General features: G+C 43.6%; 1 protein-coding gene across 7 annotated transcripts in view; it reads left to right on the plus strand.

Moving 5' to 3' along the window:
* ZNF521 (zinc finger protein 521) overlaps nucleotides 1-17,337 on the plus strand; it is a 273,304-nt gene extending 255,967 nt beyond the window's left edge. For 6 of the 7 annotated variants that reach the window (XR_014139650.1, XM_081801473.1, XM_081801469.1 and 3 more), the window contains one exon: nucleotides 16,526-17,337. Coding sequence is in view for 5 of the 7 variants with exons in the window: in XM_081801473.1 (XP_081657599.1) it covers nucleotides 16,526-16,555 (30 nt within the window). In the remaining 2 variants the exon portion in view is untranslated. Of the gene's footprint in view, nucleotides 1-2,633; nucleotides 2,773-16,525 lie in introns of all 7 variants that reach the window. The other variant, XR_014139651.1, reaches the window with a different exon arrangement.
* Nucleotides 17,338-17,548: the final 211 nt, after the last annotated feature.

Below are 17,548 nucleotides of genomic sequence, written 5' to 3' on the forward strand. Positions count from 1 at the left end.
TTTGCTGTGAGCCAGGCACTAAGACCGCACTCCCATACTCAGTTATAATTCATGATGGTACTGGTGGGCAGCCCTCATCCCTCTGTGGAGTTAATGCATCTCCACTGAAGCCTGCTGAGCACCCTGCGTCCCCGCCCACCATCTGTGCCTTCACTTGCAAGCTTTCCCTCTCCCTTTCTCACTCTTTCCTGAGATCTCTTGGTATTAATATTATCGGGCCACTACTGCTTCGTAAAGGTGGCTCTCCGAAACGGGACTGCCATTTAACTAGAAGAAGAGTTGGAAGGAACTCATTACAGTGTTGTTTAACGTCTCCTTCAGAAAATGTCCATCGGAAAATGGACAGGGAGGCAGCAATTGCCTTAAACCAGTGGCAGACTCTGTGAGCTGGAGATGTGCTGCCAACCACCAATTAGTAAGAGGCACCCATGGTCTGAGCGTGGTGGGGGGCCAGGGATGCAAGACAAGGTGGATGTTGCGATTGGAGATATGCCTGTTCCGAACCTGAGTCCAGAGTCCAGAGTCAAATCTGAGAAATGTTTGTGCCCTCTGTCCAGTGGCTCAGGCCAGCCGGTGGCGTGAGCGCCAAGCCAGTCCCCACACCCTGCCCCATCTGTGATGGGATGCCACCCACCCTGAGGACCAAAGCTAATTGCCCCAGGGCTCTGCAAGCCTCAGCTCAAAATGATCAAACCCTGACCTTCGCAGAACCCCACTTGTGGTGGCTCTGGTGATTTGTGTGGCACGAGCCACATTCTGCAGCAGAATGGGCAGAGATGCCAAACGCCCGAACTGGCTACAGCCCGGAGCCCCAGAGCAGACAGACAGGTTTGTCCCCTGCCTGCCCCATCCCCTCCGGGGCCCTCCCCCCACCACACCGCACACCCACACCCCCACAGGGAGCCCCGAGGGTGACGGGACACGAGAGCATGCGTGTTCACACAAATGATGAAACCGCGCCTCCTCGTTCCCGGCCGCCCCAAGATTAATCTGTAATGTCTCACAATCTGTGCTCTTAACACAGTCTGTTGTTAGTACTCTTTTTTAAAAGATAAATCAAATTCAGGCCTGAAATACCAGTGTATGCATTTAACAGATGTGATGCCATAGGGGACCTACTGTGTTATAAACTGCAGAAATGGCCTTTTTATGCTTCAGACTTGGGCTTATTCCAAAGAGGCTTTAGAACCACAGCGGCGAGGTGAGAGGTCACACATTAAGACAGTAGCACCCACACGTAATTCAGCCTTGTGTGTAACTGGTTCAAAAATCTCATCCTGATGTCTGGGTGGTATTACATAGCCTCGCTCCCCCTCCAAAGGGAAAGTAGGGCAAGAATGGCTGTGCTCACTGTCCAGGTTTTCCTGGGTGAAAGATCACTTTGAGATGACACAGCTGAGTAGTCAGCCTGAAATCCTGGTTGGTATTTTATTAATTTTGCACCAAGATAAATCCTGAAATTCTGACAAACTCCATGACAGGTGAAATTCCTTCTTGCAGAATCTGCTCAGCAAGAGGCTGCTCATTTCATTCTGTTCCGAGGCAGGCAACAGGAGGGCAGCTTTATAATCAGCCCTCAAAGGACCCCCAGCCGCCCCAGAGTCTCGGGCTGATTGAATAACTCCTGGGCCTCTTCCCCTAGGCCTCCATCAGCGGGGGTCCTGTGGAAAGCAATCTCCCGCAGACTGGCACTGAAGTGAGCTTTAAACCACCATTTTCTGCTCTCCAGAGGAGCCTGGAGTACTAAAAGATAGATGGGCTGCAGATATTTTATGAGAAACTGTCAGAAGAAGAGCAGAGTAAATGTTTTTTTTCTTCTTCTTCTTTGAGTCACACACTACATCACTGTTGAATTTCTCCCAGAATCTTTTACATTTAAAGTAAGAAATTAATTGGTTGCTAACCTTTCATTCCCCCTCCTTCTTCTTCGTTGTCTTCCTCCTTTTTTTTTTTTCTTAAATATTCACACAGAGGCCCTTTGCTTAACCACAGTTGCAGAAAATCAGTACCATTTGCAATGAAATATTTATAATGACAGAATGAAGAATTGGATTCATTTTCTGGACTGTAGCCGAGCAGCCTGCAACTTTGCGCAGCATTGTTTAGCATCTCTGATTCCTCCCCTTTGTCGAAGTCTTTTCCGAAAACAGGCCACACGTCCGCTTGCCTGTGCTTTGGAGGGACACCTACCAAGACACAGAACCCATTTCGACTCTTAGGAAAAAATTAGGGGAGGAAAGATCGTATGTTTGTGTTGCCGTGGGGCCGGGGGGTGGCCCTTGGCAGTGGCCCGCGGAAAGGTAGTGAGGATGGGGAGCTGGTCCAAAGGAGGAAAAGGCCTAGCTCTGCAGGGAGGAGCAGGGAGAAGTTTCTAAGGAATACAGGAGACAGTCTGGTGTGCACTTCGTGGTGGAGCACAAACAGCAATCAGCATGCCACAGTATCTGGGGGCAGATTTATAAGGGGAAACGGGAAGGCAGAACTGAGGTGTGTAAATATACACGAATATCAGAGCTCACCTTCTTTTCTCCCTTTAGTGTTTGCTGCATAGGCCTTCTGTTCCACGTGACCCTCATACTCAGAGCTGCTTTCTTTCTAACGAGGGTTGATTATTGCTTTTTTTTTTTTTTAAGAGATAAAAGACCAAAGGATTCTGCTAGAACAGTCCGGCGCTGTATTTAAGACAAGTTCCGCCTCACAAGCGCAAAGCCACAACAATACATTCGTTCTGATGATGGGACCAGATTGGATTTGTAGCAAGATGCCTATGAAGTAAATTTCAGTCTCCCAAATAAGTTTTTCGCTTACCACGCCGCAGACAGGCCGGGAGAGACTGTCCGTGTCTCCTCCCTCCCTCTGTTGTAGGAGTCTACCAAAGGATCTCTCCCCTGCTAAGGGGACCTTCTCGGGCTTCCACGCTAGCCCTCTGAGTTGACCCTTCATCTGTCCCCTTTTGAAGCCCTGGGTTTAATTAGTTGGCGTTGTTTTCTTTCGCTGGTGTTGCCAAAGTGGGAACAGTCCTAGTAGATTGAAGCATGTATAAAAATAGTCAAACTCGGATCTTCGGGTTTCATTCACTTGAATTTGCCTCATGCATTGCCAACTCCACAAGATCAATAATCCATATTTTATTGCACAATGTAATTGAATTAGCTCATTCATTCCATCTGATTAGCCCTATTTTATTCATGGAGAAGAAAAATAATAGAAACTTACCTTCACGGCTCTATGGCATTATGTGAAAGTAAAAGAGCCTTCAGCACTATAAAAACATATTTATAAAGATGTAGAGAATTAATTTCAGCATTTGTTTGTCCAAGGAACAATATGAATCACATCACACTGCCTTTTTGTTGTTGTTTTGGGTGATAACTTGAATGCTCACATCTCTCGTGTCAGTCTGTCCTCTCATCAGCCTGGCGTGAGTATCCTATAGCAGGACTCTCCTCTGAGCAACAGCTCTGAAAGACAGCTGGGCTAAGCGTCTTCTGTCGTGCGCCTTTGGAGAGATTCACCTGAAGCGATTTCACCCTAAGGTCATTACCTCTTCTCCATCCACGGATGACCATTTTCGAGAGTTTGGAATGCTTACGCTTATTCTCTTTGAAGCAGAATCTCTGCCCAAATTTGGACTTTGTATTGAGAAACCCTGAACAGGAAAGGGCTCATTCATTACTGGGATCTCTCTAGATGGCAGTGCGTAGTACAACTTGTAGGTGACACACACTTCCTCAGAGGCTTGCAGTTTTTCAACAGGTTTCTAGATTTGTCTTTGCATTGCATCCAAAAAAAAAAAAAAGATTTGGAGAAACATGCTGACAGTGAGCATGAAATGATGTGTGTCTGACACAAACTGCATTGTCGCGTAGAAATCTAGCCTGAAGTTATTTTACTGTAGCATTTCTTTGATTCAGGGGAGACAAAGAATTTTCCTTAGAAGTGTGTGTTTTAGGATGTGACACTAACTTTTCTTCAGTGCTGTGCATGGGTCAAGCAGATGGTTTCCACTTGGCCCTTACTCTTGCTTACTTTCTTAAAGACCCAAGTTAAGGGGGGCAGGGGGGCGGATTTTTTTTTACATGAGTGTTTCAACTTAGAAGAGTCTGAAATCTATACCCAGTAAATGGAAACTGTAATAGTGGGTATTCAGAATCAATCTCCTCTCTGCAGACCAGGAAAAGAACACTGAATAGTGTTCACTTAGGTCCTGCCAGACGTATTTCTGCATGGGACGTGGCTTGCTGGAGCCCTCTGAATGATGTTCAGTGTGATTGAGCAGACTGCTAGCAGCAACAGGCCTCAGGATAGAAGTAAAGAGCAGAATTCCTTGATGAAGGAAAGTTGCATGTCAAACTCCGTCATCGGGAAGAGAATTGCCCAAATGCAGACTTCATTTGAATATCCGAGTTAACAACTCTCTGGGAATCTCTCTCTTCCTCTTGTCCAGCCCCTTCTGTGTTGTGGCTGGTTTGCATTTGTGTTTGAAGTGCCAGGCGGCTTAATGAAGTTATTCTTTTATAAATTTTGCAACACTGAAGCAAGCATGAGGGCTTTAAATTAGAATAAGTGCCACTTCTGTATGGCAGGTTCCTTTGAGGACTGATTAGAATGAGGCCTCCCGTTGCCAGGCCCTTTATGCGTGGTGGTGTTGCTGTGTGTGTGTACTTGTTTACAGCTCACCTTTGAATTTGCATGAGTGTGCACCACGCCTGCTGCCTGGCCCTCTGTTAGTCAAAGCGGCCTTTCTTCCAGGATCATGTTAAATACTTCACTTTAAAGAGTTATTTTTTAAATTATATTGCTTTATTGTAATGAATTAAAATTAACTTGGAGTAGCAAATTATATAAGGATGTGAGGGTTATAGATTACTCTCACCATAGTTACAGCACATCTTTGTGCGGGGGAATTAAAGGGCCGTCTTTCTAGGAGCTCTGTGTGCCATGAGAGGTGAGAAAACTGTCCCACAGAGACCTGGAAAGCCATGTCAGAAAAGGTGCCCAGGAAGTGGGAGGAGACTGGGAGTTTAAGGTGGGAGTTTCAGAATCACAAAGAGGCTCTTCTTGGCTGGGTGGAAAGCGGGGGACAGCGCTGCCATTGTAAGACCTGAAAGATCCTGAGGCAAGAGTGGATGAGAGACAAGAGAAAACACAGATTTACCCCAAAGACCTGACAAGGTTCAGTGTAGGAGAAGAGATAACCCTGAAGCATTCCTGATTTCCTCTCTTGGTGCCTGTGTGAACTGGCTAAGGGCCAGCGGTGATTGCAGGGGGTGAGGGGCTGGGAGCTGATTAAAGGGAGGGGACTGGAACCTTTCTACAGTACACAAAAACATGCAGGGGGGAAAGGAGGGGAACAAACAAGCACCCACCTTGACTGTGAAATTATTTCTCCTCTCTCCAAACCAGAGTTGTGTATTTTTTTTTTTTAAGTCAGAGACACCCGAATAGAATTGGGTTTGTGAAATATTTGCACGTTAAAAGGACTTTCTCAGAATTTAAAACAAGGGCTACTTGGGGCAGTGAAAGACAGAAAGATCACAGGCCAACAGCAAGGACTTTACCTGTAGAACCCACATGCGTATGTAACTTTTCCCCCTCTGCACAGCACATGCTCGGGCCAACATCTGGCTCGGGCGTGGATGTGCGTATGTGCACGCATGTGCGCGCACGTACGCGCGCACACACACACAACTTCCGCAGTTTAATTATGTAAATGATGCAAGTCAAACATCGTCCTTTCACAGTTATATCCTTTGTATTTATATCTACTGAAGCAAATCCCCTAGTAGACAAGCATTTGGTTGCTTATGATGGGGAAAGACTTTTTTTTCTGTTATTTTTAATGATTTATAACATGTTTGACTTACTCTTAATATGAGTTTACCTTCTAGAGAGTGTGGCAGTGTTTTTAATAAAGGAAGTAATACACTACAAGGAAGTGGCATTTCTTTTGCTTTTTTCGAAGTTCAATAAACTATTTTTCATAATTATTGGAATTTGGTTGAGGGGAATCCTTGTCCATATGGAATGGAAAAGCAGAAAGAGTCCTTGCTCCCTCCTTCTCCCTACAAAGGTTACCCTTTGAATATAAATTACAAGCCTTGTGCCTCTCTCATTCTAATCAGATGACCTTTTGAATCCAGTGGACCAGAGTTTAAATCCTAAGCCTGCCACTCAGTTTTTAAATCAATGCCCTGTTCCAGCAGCTTTCAGGTACATAACTTTAAATTGCAATGGATTTCAAACACAGAATTAAAATAAGTAATGCAGGTTGAATCTTGCAGCTGACAGCAAAACAGCCCAACTTGACTGCAAGATCATGGGCCAAGTAATGTCACCATGGGTAATCTCAGTAACTGAGTCCTTTAAAAAAAAATCTTCCGGGATTCAAAATCTAAGAGAAAAGGGAGGAGCGGGAAACTTGTAATGTTGGCAAGAGGACATTTCTGAGCAATTATCAATTTAAGCTCCCATTATTTGCTGCTAATTACTACACAAGGCTGTTAAATATTTAGCAGAAGTTTGTTTAATTGCGTTTGACTGGGAAGGGGATGCCTGACTACGGCTTGCGCAGCAAGTCAGTTGTGTGCATCAAGAGCCAGGCGGAGAGGAAATTTGTATTCGCCCAAGATGAACACATTACAGTGTCAGACAAGGCTTCTTTTTTCTTCCTCCCACAGATTTATTTATCTTTAAGGTATCTAAAATTAGAGCACGAAGAAGGGGCACTGTTCACGGATGTAAAATTGGAAAGAGGTCATTCTTAACCTTGTTTACAGATGTTCTAGTTCAGAAAGCGCCAGTGTGATAAATTAAACATTGCAGGGGGAAAAATTAAAGCTTAGCAACAACTGGCACATGGACACATCTGTCCGTGAAACACTGACTTAATCCCTGAATATCTTATTAGACTGTATTGCCTGTCAAAGCCTTCTGTCCCATAATACGCCGGGATCCTGCACTTCTAGAATCTGAACGGCATCTTTTGGCTCCAGCCTCTCTTTCACTTTTGCTGGCTTTGTATACCTTGATTTAAATTTTCTTTTGGCTCCTTGCATGTAAGCAAGTAGTTCACGGTTTTCTTTCAAAAATAGACCTTAGACTTTTAATATATTTCCCAGTGGCCACCGTGCTCCTTTTAGCCTATACTTCCAATTTGGCACTTTTTTTTTTCTTAACATAGTAGATATTGCGTGCTATTGTCAGTTCCAAAATGGGAAATGTTTAAGCCTGGCCGGTATGCGAAACAGATAGGGGTCAGCTAGCAACTGAAATTTCACTATCATTGTTAAGCTCTCAATGAAAAATGGAATTATGACCATGTTAATATTTCCCACATATGACCCATCAGCAGTAGTGTCCTTTTGAAACTGGTGGACCAGAGTGGCTTGTTTTATTTCTCTTTAATGTTTGTCAAAATTCTAGAAATTGTTCTACATTAGCAATTTGGACATGGCATTACTTTAAAAATTAGTCTTTGCTTGGGCTTCTGAAGACATATTAGACTAAGGCTAAGTGAATTAGGCAGGTATTCTTGCAACATTGGTGACCACCATAGGCTTTGCCAGTTTGGTTTGACGTTGTGAGAAAGAGCACCTGTCATGAAAACAGGTTCTTTTTGAAGCGGCTCCCCACTTCCCTGCCCAGTCTGAAGGATCTCCAACCCCACCGATGACTTCCAGTCCCAGACAGTCTACACCCCCGGACTCTCAGCCTGACTCCTGCTTACTCTCCCTCTGGAGCCCCTCATTCCCTTCTAACCTCCTCCTCCACACTCCAGCACCAGGCAAGTGTGACTCCTCTCTCACAAGAGGTGAGGTGTCCTTTCTCTATGGCCCGTAGCACCCTGTCCTCCCCATTACTGGTGAGTGCCATGACAGTGAGCGTCCACCATCTTCGCTGCCAGTCCAACCCGGGGATTAGAACACATCAGGCGATGCTGCTCAGCAATTGTTTCGTGCCCAAAGCCAGCTGAGCCACTGGAGGAGATATAAGAGCTTGAAAGTTGGCTTACACTCTCTGGGTCTTAATTTCCTCGTCTATAAAATGAGATATCGGAACAGATGCTGCTAGGACCCTCCCAGCTCTGAAAACATGTCTTTGGTTCTCTGATGCATTCACGACTCACAGGTATAATTGACTCCTGCTCTTAAATCTAGACCAGCAAATTAAGAATGATGGCTCTGCAGTCTGTCCAAAGTAGATAGTTCAACTATCCATGCCTTAAATATTAACTTCCAGAGTTTAATATTTATCCTTTGTTAGATCGCAAATATTCCTAAAGCAGCACATTGATTAATTGCTGTGAAAATGTACGGCCTTTGTTCACTGATGGTACGTGGATGGTAAGTTGTGAACGAGTGGACATTTTCTGGAAACTCTCAATTGTTCATACATGCAATGCCATTTATTGAATATCTCAAAGGATATTATATATCCTTTCCACGATTTCTCAACAATCACCCATTCTCACCACTGACTATATTTTAATGCCATGTGATATAGTTCCACACAGTATATGCGTCCCTTTTGCTATCTTCTTTGTTTGTTTGTTTTTAAATTTGGTGGAGGAGATAACCTGTTGGACTGAAGACGAAGCATACTCAAGCATGGCACAGCAAGCTCAATGTGTTTTCAAAACACTGTGAAGCAGTGGTCCTCAATTGGGGGTGATTTTTTTTTTCCCACTAGGGAGTACGTGGCAATGTCTAGAGACATTAATGGTTGCCACAAGTGGCCTGTTTTTGATGGAGGCCAGAGATGCTGCTGAATACCCTACAGTGCAGGGGACACCCTCCCCCTACCCGGCAAAGAATTGTCCAGCCCAGTAGGTCAATAGTGTCATGGTCGGCTGTTGAAAGGCAAGTCCCACTGGCCTTCTAGAATCTATTTAATTTGTAGGCTTTTCTCTAGAACGAAGCAACCGAGTGACACATTGTGTATAAAGACTAAGAAATGACTTACTGGATTGTCTTTTGGGTTACTTTGGATGAGATAGAACTTAATGCTACAAATATATGGTCAAGACTTCTGAACATAAACTCATGAACATGCCAATGTCCACGTGCTTCAAGATTATCTCAGACCGTCCTTTGCTAGGCTTATTTAGCATGAAAGTCCAAAGAACAACAACAATAACAGAAATGTCCTTCAGTGAAATTTATTAGGATGTGAAATCATTTCCTATGGGAAATGTGATGGAAACTTCATTGCCAGAACCATTGAAAATTAGCCTGGAGTATAAACTTTATAAAACTGTTCCAGCAAGAGGACAAACAAAATAACCTAATGGTCCTTTCCTATCATTAACATCTTGTATTTTTCTGGTCACTTCTGATGACACTGTTTCACCTTTTGCTTTAATATAACTTGGTGTCATTCGGAAAATGCTTCGAGATGTCAGGCCAAGCCCGTGTGAGGTGTTAAATGTCAAAAGAAAATGCATCAGTGTCTCTGGAAGTTCATGGCGATAGTACTACCATATGAAAAAATAAAAGGGACATTCTGTCAGTGCAAACATGATCATAAGTGCAACATTCATGGCATTATGGGGAGAGAGGCAAGAGCATATCATGGCAGTTTCTGAAATGCCCCTGCTATGTCAAAACAAAAGAGTAGAACTCCATTTTAGTAAATTCTACCAAAGTAAAAATTACGAGTCGACTTCCCTGGCTATGAAAATGGCCATAAGTATGTTTTTTAGATTCCCAAGGCACCTTGGGAAATATTACATATCTATCTTTTAAAGAATATTCATTAAAATATAACAAGTCTTACAAAGATGCACGTACCCACTTACGTGTTCCTGCTGGTTACCAGATAAGGTCCACGAAAACACAATTCCCCCAAATTTCTCCAACCAGGAAGTGTGTGGATTGTGGACAGAGGAAACTTTGGGTGGCAAAATGGGGTCTGGTTGGTACTTTTGGATGATTTGGGTCTTCAGTGTAATTTTTAGAACATTACTAATGGTGCTTCTAGAGCTGTAGCAATTGGCTTTTAATTAATTTAAAACTCAGAGTACTTTGTAGTTGTGGGGACTTTGAAAATGTTCATTTATTACATTCGCATCCCGTTAACCTCATTAAGAGGCTTAAAGGCCGCCCCTTGCCATAGTTTTTCTCTAGAGTGTGGGGGAAATAACCCGTGTCCTGTCATCATTAGCTGTATACACTTTTAAAACTATTTCACTAGCAAAAGAAGTGGGGGGTGAAAAAGAGAGAGGGTGGAGATGTAAAAATCTTGATTAGAAAGTATAATTTAATTGAACATGTATTGAACCAAATGTATTGATTAATGTAGAAGATATAGTACTTGTATTGATTCAAACCAGAGATTTAGTACTAAAAGCTCTGAGCCAAAAAGCTGTTGCAGATTGCTACAAAAGTCAGTTTAATGCTGTCCTTGAGAACGCCTTCACAAAGAAATTCTTCTAATGTTTGAGGACTAGGTGGAATGCGGTATATGTCAGTTTGATCCCGGAGGGTTTTATTTTGTACTCTAATAGCTGTTACGAGCCTACATTATATCCAAGGAGTAATTTTCCTTAGGGGTGCCCGGCTCGCTTTGTGTCAATATTCTAGCATTTTAAGTCACGTACAGTATATGCTTCTGGGAACAGGGAAGGAGCCAGCCAGACTCATAATGGTCTGCATTCATTAATAAAGGCAGAAGCTTCTGTCCCTCCATTGCCCACTACAGGGATGCCTCTTTGGCCTTCAGGGACCCGTACAGACACATTTAAAGAAAGCTGTATTTTGAGTGGGCAGGAGATGAAATGTAGGACTTGCAGGCATTTCCTAAGTCAGCTAGATGCCCGAGCACAGGGGTGACCTTAATGGGTCAAAGAAGAATGCAGGTCAAAAGACTTATTATCCAGCCTGTTGGAAACCAATTGCTTTTGTTTAAAAATAAAAATAAAAAAATAAAAAAAGCGGTAAGGCCTTCAAGGTGGACGGTAATGTGGAATTCTGTGTGCAGCCTATAACTGCCTGACTGTGTGTGCGCTGGAATATGCCGCTGGAAAAATCCGAGCACACAGATTATCCATAGTGTTTACAGATAAAGGTCCAACCCCCGTGATAAAAGGAAGGGTAATATAATTAGTTAAGCAGTGATGATTGATTACGGATGTTTGCGTTCTTCAACTAAAGAAAAAACAACAGGCTGCCATGGTGCTGTCACCATCTGTTGAAAGAAACAGTCACATTTAATCTTTATATTTCTTCCCGCCTTGCATTGTTACAGAGCCACAATTGCCTACTATTTCATCTGGTTGGGAAACATCTCATCTAAATTGAATACAACTGCAGTTTAAATTCGGGATTCTAATGGCATGGTGAATTAGTGGAAAGCTTGTTGTTTGTTGTTTTGGGTTTTTTTTTCATTCCTTTTTAAAATAGCATGCTGGCTCTTTTTCTTAGTTTTAAAAGCTTGTCAGAATTTGTTCAAGACAAAGGGCTATAAATAGACAAGTCATGGTAAAAATGATTAACATCTTTGAATCAACAGATCGCACAAAACTTCCATTCAAACGCAGTTTTTATTTTTATTACCACTGCTACTTAACATTTTGCCGATGCCAACAGAGAGTTACAAAGCACAGATGAGACGTGGTCCCCTGCCAAAATATTGGACAAGCGAGGGCAATCTGTGGGCACAACTTTTGGGGGCGGGGACTTCATTTTTGCTCCCTGGGAAGGTAGATTCCCCAGGCTTTCCTCCAAAGGTTCACTTTATCGTTGTTACTGGGGCCAATATTCCAGTTCACATCAAGATCGCAGGAAAATGGGATAACTTGGCCAAGGTGAGCAGTTTCAGGAGATCATGGGGTTTTATTTTTATTCAAAAATATTTTGCTTGGATTGCATTTTAAATAGGATTAAACCGTTTGACCAGTAAATGTGGTCAGCTCTCAGAAAGGAGGAGGCTGAATTAATCATTTGTTAGAGTGCCAAGCTCCAAATGAGAATTCCAGCCTTGTAAAATGAAAGGCATCTCGTATTTTAAAAGAAATACATAGTGCTAGAAGGGAATTTTGAAGATCCTTGTCTGTTTTTTAGCTTTCTAAGTTTAATTTCACATTTACAGGGAAAAAAAGAACACGCTCCTCCCAAATGGGGCCCTTTACAGTAAGGAGAGTGGGGTTTTTTTGAAACCTGGCTATTAAGGTATCCTACCCAGATGGATCTTCTTTTAATTAGGTGGCTGTGGATTTGGGGTTGATTTTTTTTTTTTTTTAACATAAGCCCCCCTCGTGTAAAACAACTGTTCATAACTGGGATTAATGGTTTGCAATTTTCAGTTACTTAGACATGGGGTCTCCAAGAGATGGCTTTTTGTAGAGTAGAGTATGGCTCTCTGTGGGATTTCAGAAGTTTTCTTCTCCTTCCACTTCCTTTTCTATCGTCACCCCCTCACACGCCCCCGTCGACTCGCGCTGATGTTCTCCTCGATTATGTAAAACACTTTCCCTTCCCTGGAACAGATCTTTTTCCTCATAAGCTGTCATTGCATTCAAGTACTTTGGGGACTGTGACTTGCAGGGCAACAGTGGTGAGGTGACCCACTGCTGTGTTCTAGTGTCGTGGTTTCCTCTGGACATAAAGAGCGCAAAACTCTCAGGCCGAGAAGGCTGCTTGCTGGCAGCCTCGCAGCCTCTTTTCCTCTCTGGGCATCCGCGTTGGTCCTGCGGTGACTCAGGACCGGCCCCGTGTCATGGAAAGAGCCCAAGCAAGAGGGAACCGCGCTCGTGGCCTACCCTTGCTTTGTGCTTAGTGCTTCTCTTCTCTACTGTGCATCTTTCCCATTTGCTCCTTTTTCTCCCTTTCTAAAGAAATCATGTCTATGAGTTAAAAAAAAAAAAATACACAGAGGGCTCCCATGAAGCAACTTCTTGTTTCGCTTATCAGAGGATCCTCAGTGAAGTCTAGAGACTCTCACTGTCAGTCTGTTCTCTCCAACCCCTGAAAGCCAACCCAACCTGCGCAGTTCAGACACCCATTCCTTCCTTCAGAAAATGAAATGGGGCCATTTCTCTTTTCAGTGACTCAGAATAAAGTGTGGGGGAGGGGAGCAGACACAGCCCAGGGATCCCCAAAGGTGGTGAGGGAAAGCCTTTGAGGACTGCCTTTCTTTTGTTGTCAAAGCAAATACGCCCATTACCCAAGACCACCTAGCAGGGTGCCCCTTTCCCATCTTGACAGTCACTACCAGGACGGGACAGTTCACCACCGGGACGGGCTGGGGTGAGCCAGACTTAACTCAGCCCTCATTTGAGCTGGAGCAAAAAAAAAAAAAGTGGGGGGTGCCTGGGTGGCTCAGTCATTAAGTGTCTGCCTTCAGCTCAGGTCATGATCTCAGGGTCCTGGGATCAAGCCCCGCATCGGGCTCCCTGCTCGGCCGGAAGCCTGCTTCTCCCTCTCCCACTCCCCCTGCTTGTGTTCCCTCTCTCGCTGTGTCTCTCTCTGTCAAATAAATAAATAAAATCTTAAAAAAAAAATTTTTTTAAAAAGTGGGGTAGGAGGAGGAAAAAAATGACAATAATTGATCTCAATTGGTATCTCTACACCAAGAGAACTTTCTGCTTTTACCATGTTTTATGCCAGATTTCCCATTTAGACATTATTTCTATTAGGGCTCTTTATGTTTGTGTAAGCTTGAATTTCACACGCCATAATCTTGTCCTTCTCTCAAATGATTTATCTTCTTCTCTGTTAATATGCAAAGCATAACTCCTTTATAGTAGCAACTTTGGTCCATTGCAATAAGTGATTCATATGCATTTGTTCATTTCCCTGCACCTCTGAAGAGGCTTGTATGGCTTTGGTTTAGGATGAAAGCGTCTGAGACCCAACCCCTGCCAACTATTACAGCCAATTTGTGTTAGGTTCTTGTTTTGCAGCATCTCAACAGAGGCACACATAACAACACTGGAGAGATTGCAGTATATCTTCCTTTATTAACCTCTAGAATCCTATCGAATGCAGAATGTCTATTGTAGGCGCTTACACATTTAAACCTAATGTTATTAAATTGATTTTTTTTTTTAGCTTTGATTATGGTTTAAAAAAAAAATCTCCCGCCACCCATCAGTGTCCTATCATTTAAGTAACTTTTGTTACCAGTGAAAACCCTGATCAGACTTGACTCTGAGATAACAAAAGGCGTAAGAAAGCTCAGATACAATATTTGGAGCAGATGAGCTTTTGTATTGTTTATAAACTCTCTGATCATCATTGTGTTTATTTTTAAGGAAGTAGGAAAGTTTTTTGGTCTCATCAGTTTTTTTTTTTTTTTTAATATTTTATGTGTTTGACAGAGACAGACACAGCGAGAGAGGGAACACAAGCAGGGGGAGTGGGAGAGGGAGAAGCAGGCTTCCCGCAGAGCAGGGAGCCCGATGCGGGGCTCGATCCCAGGACCCCGGGATCACGACCCGAGCCGAAGGCAGACGCTTAACGACTGAGCCACCCAGGCGCCCCTCATCAGTTATTTTGATTACCCTTTCTACCTGTTGGTGAGAAATAATTTTCAGAAGTATTTGGAAATTGATACAAAGAAAAAGGATTAGCATAAAAATTGTTCCGTGTGCACTTAGGCTAGTGCTACGAAGAAAAGAAAAAGATCCAGCTGAATCACTGAATTAATAAAAATAGGTTTGCTTTGTTTTCAATAAGAGAGAGCGACATAATGTTCCTCATCATTATTTGTTGCCAGGCTCCAAAAATGGGCTAAGTTTGAAACAGAGACTGGAAAGCTTGGTCCTCTTCACAAAATCTCCCATCTCCCTCACTGGTGCTCTCAGCCCTGACTGGGCAAGCATCTGGTCTTTCATCAAGTATACACAGAGCAGGCAGTTTTGCTAGTTGTGGGTAATGAAGAGATAACGAAGATCTTTAAGGCTTAAAAACGCTGCCTAAAAAACTCCCATGGCTGCCCTTCACCTCCATGACAAGGTCTTAACTCCTTAGCAAGGTACAAAAGGCTCTTCATAATCTGACCCTGAACTGCCCTCCGTCTTCCTTTCTCATCGGTACTCTCAGTTCAGGACGCTCCAGGAGACTCCATCCAACCCGAACGAGTTGCAGGTCCACCAACACACCTTGTGTGTTCTTGCTTCCTTGCCTTTGCTCATGTGAATGTGTTGGCCTGGAGTGCCCAATGTGTTCTCATGTTTCCAGCCTCAACTCAAATGTCACGTGTTACCTCCACTGCGAAGCCTTCTCCAAAGGCCAGGCAGGGTTAGGTGTTGTCGTGGCATTTCTGTGTTCATTTCTGACCTAATCCTGCCATTTTGCTTTGCCATTTTGTGCCCACGTGCCCTTCTTCTTTAGACTTTGTGCACTTGGAAGGCATCAAGGCAGGGGCCACCCCGTGCCCTTCAATAGCCCTTGCCTAGCTAGTCAGTCATTCATTTGGCCGGGTCTTTACGAAGATGGCGTTGCTGAGGGCCATGCCAGGTGGTGATACAAGTGTTCAACAGATGTTTGTGAAGGAATGAATAAATGAATGAACACCAGAATTTCTGGCATAAGGAGAGAGCCAGGCCTACAAATAACCAGAAGACCTAATATATGAACTCGGAGCGGTATAACTCAGGAGGAAATCAGAGGAGGGAGAAATCGGTTTTCGATGGGATGAGCATGGAAGTGGTTGTATTCTGAGCTAGACCTCAAGGTTCTGAGCAGAAGGGATCGGGCAGGGGACGGTATGTAAGCTGACAGGTGGGAGACCCTGGCTCAGGGGAAACGCAGAAGAGGGAAGGGGGAAATCAGGCCATCTGCAGACTTAGGCTTCGAATGAATGCCCTGGGTCTGGGCCATCCTCCATCATAGGCTGCAGGTCCACGTATACAGTTGGCCTCTCACCGTTGAGAAAGAGGGTGTCCACTCAGAAAGGGAACGTGCTGTGTGGATGGAGAGTGGACAACCCAAGTACCGCAAAGGCTGCTTCAGCTGGGGTTGGGGGTGGTTGCGCCTGCCTAATGTGTGCCTGAGCCTCGGAGTGATAGCCCCGAGCCCAAACCCGGGAGAGGAGCCAGAGAAGCTTCTTGCCCCCTCTGGGTTATTGGCCAGGCAGCCCTTGCCTGTAAAGGCCATATTCAGAGACAGATAGAGCCTCTGCAGTCAAGATGTTTCCATCTAAGAGTGGTGAGACCTAAAGCTTTTGTAAGGGAAATAACACAGTGATAAGTAAAACTGTTAAAATCATGCTACCCTGGTCTTTGAAAAACAGGTCTTACTTTGATAAGAAGAGATGGTGGAAGGTAGGAGGGGATTATGGGAAGGCTGGGCAGAAGCAGAGAAAAAAGGAAAGGTACAGGCCAGGCATCTCACCTCCCAGAGGCCCCTGGCCCTGCCCCTCCCTCCCGGTACTCACTGGGGGTCCCCACGAGCACCTCTCCAGAGGGGGGTGCAGAAACACAGTTCACATCTTTATCAGTCAACCAGCATGTATAGATCCTTGGTCTGATGACAATAAGATCACTTAAGTGTTTTTTTCCCCTCTTTCTTTTTTGTTACAGAACCATACGATGACCCAACACAGCAGTTAGTGCAAGTACGGTCTCTCAAGGAGAATGACTTTTGTGGCACAAAAAGGGAACATGTTTTACTCTTTGCACGAAACTTTCATTGTTAATGTATAATATTCAGAAACATTGTATTGTACCATAAAACTTGTATTATCAAAACTGTTGGATGTTCATGTGTTTGAACTTTTGAGCACCGGATAGACTCCTTGTATATAAAGTGTTGCACATGTATTATGTCGTCTGATACTAAAATGGTCTTATAAAGACAAGTGGACTTGGGCCCTATTCAGGCAAGATAAAAAAAAAAAAAAATGTGAGCAAAATGGCTTAAGAGAAAGTATTTTCGAGGAAGACAGATTAAAACAGCCGTTACAAATGAGACTATGTTTGGACTTCCTTTTATTTACCCTTAAGCCTAGAATTTCTCTTTTGGTATATCAACGGTTAAATCCAAGACTATTTTTTATTGCTGAAGATTCTCGCAGACCACGAAGAGATGTCCTCACAGAACAGCACCCCACAGCTGGATAAGGCCCGTATATATATTTGTAAGCCTTGCAATGTGACAGGTAGCTTCACTATATATGCAATAGCTGTAATGTAGACTGTCAAAGATTTTTTTTTCCTGGATACATTTGAAGCTTTGAGTGTTCAAGGTTTTCCTTAATGATTTCGCACAGCCAAATTCTTGAATCAGTTGAACTAACCTGTATGTTACTGTTATTAATGTTTACTCTGCGGTCTGAACCTGGAGATTACTGGAATTGTTTTCCAAGAGGAAATAAATTCAGTTTACCATTAGGTATGAGCGTATTTGTGTGTTTTCTTTTTCTAGTTCCTCTACCATTAAAAAAAAAAAAAAAAAAATCTTGGAAGTGAAGTCTGCTCTTGAGCTTATCACAGGCATAACCTCAATCATATTTAACCTTTTCACACTGGGCCAAATGCAGCCGGGAGGATATTCATCGTACTGCATAGGGAAAGAATCAGACCCAATATGCGTCTCCTCTCCCA

The sequence above is a fragment of the Leptonychotes weddellii genome, chromosome 13 (genome assembly GCF_054177405.1).
Source record: "Leptonychotes weddellii isolate Sample4059 chromosome 13, ASM5417740v2, whole genome shotgun sequence".
Taxonomy (NCBI): Eukaryota; Metazoa; Chordata; class Mammalia; order Carnivora; family Phocidae; genus Leptonychotes; species Leptonychotes weddellii.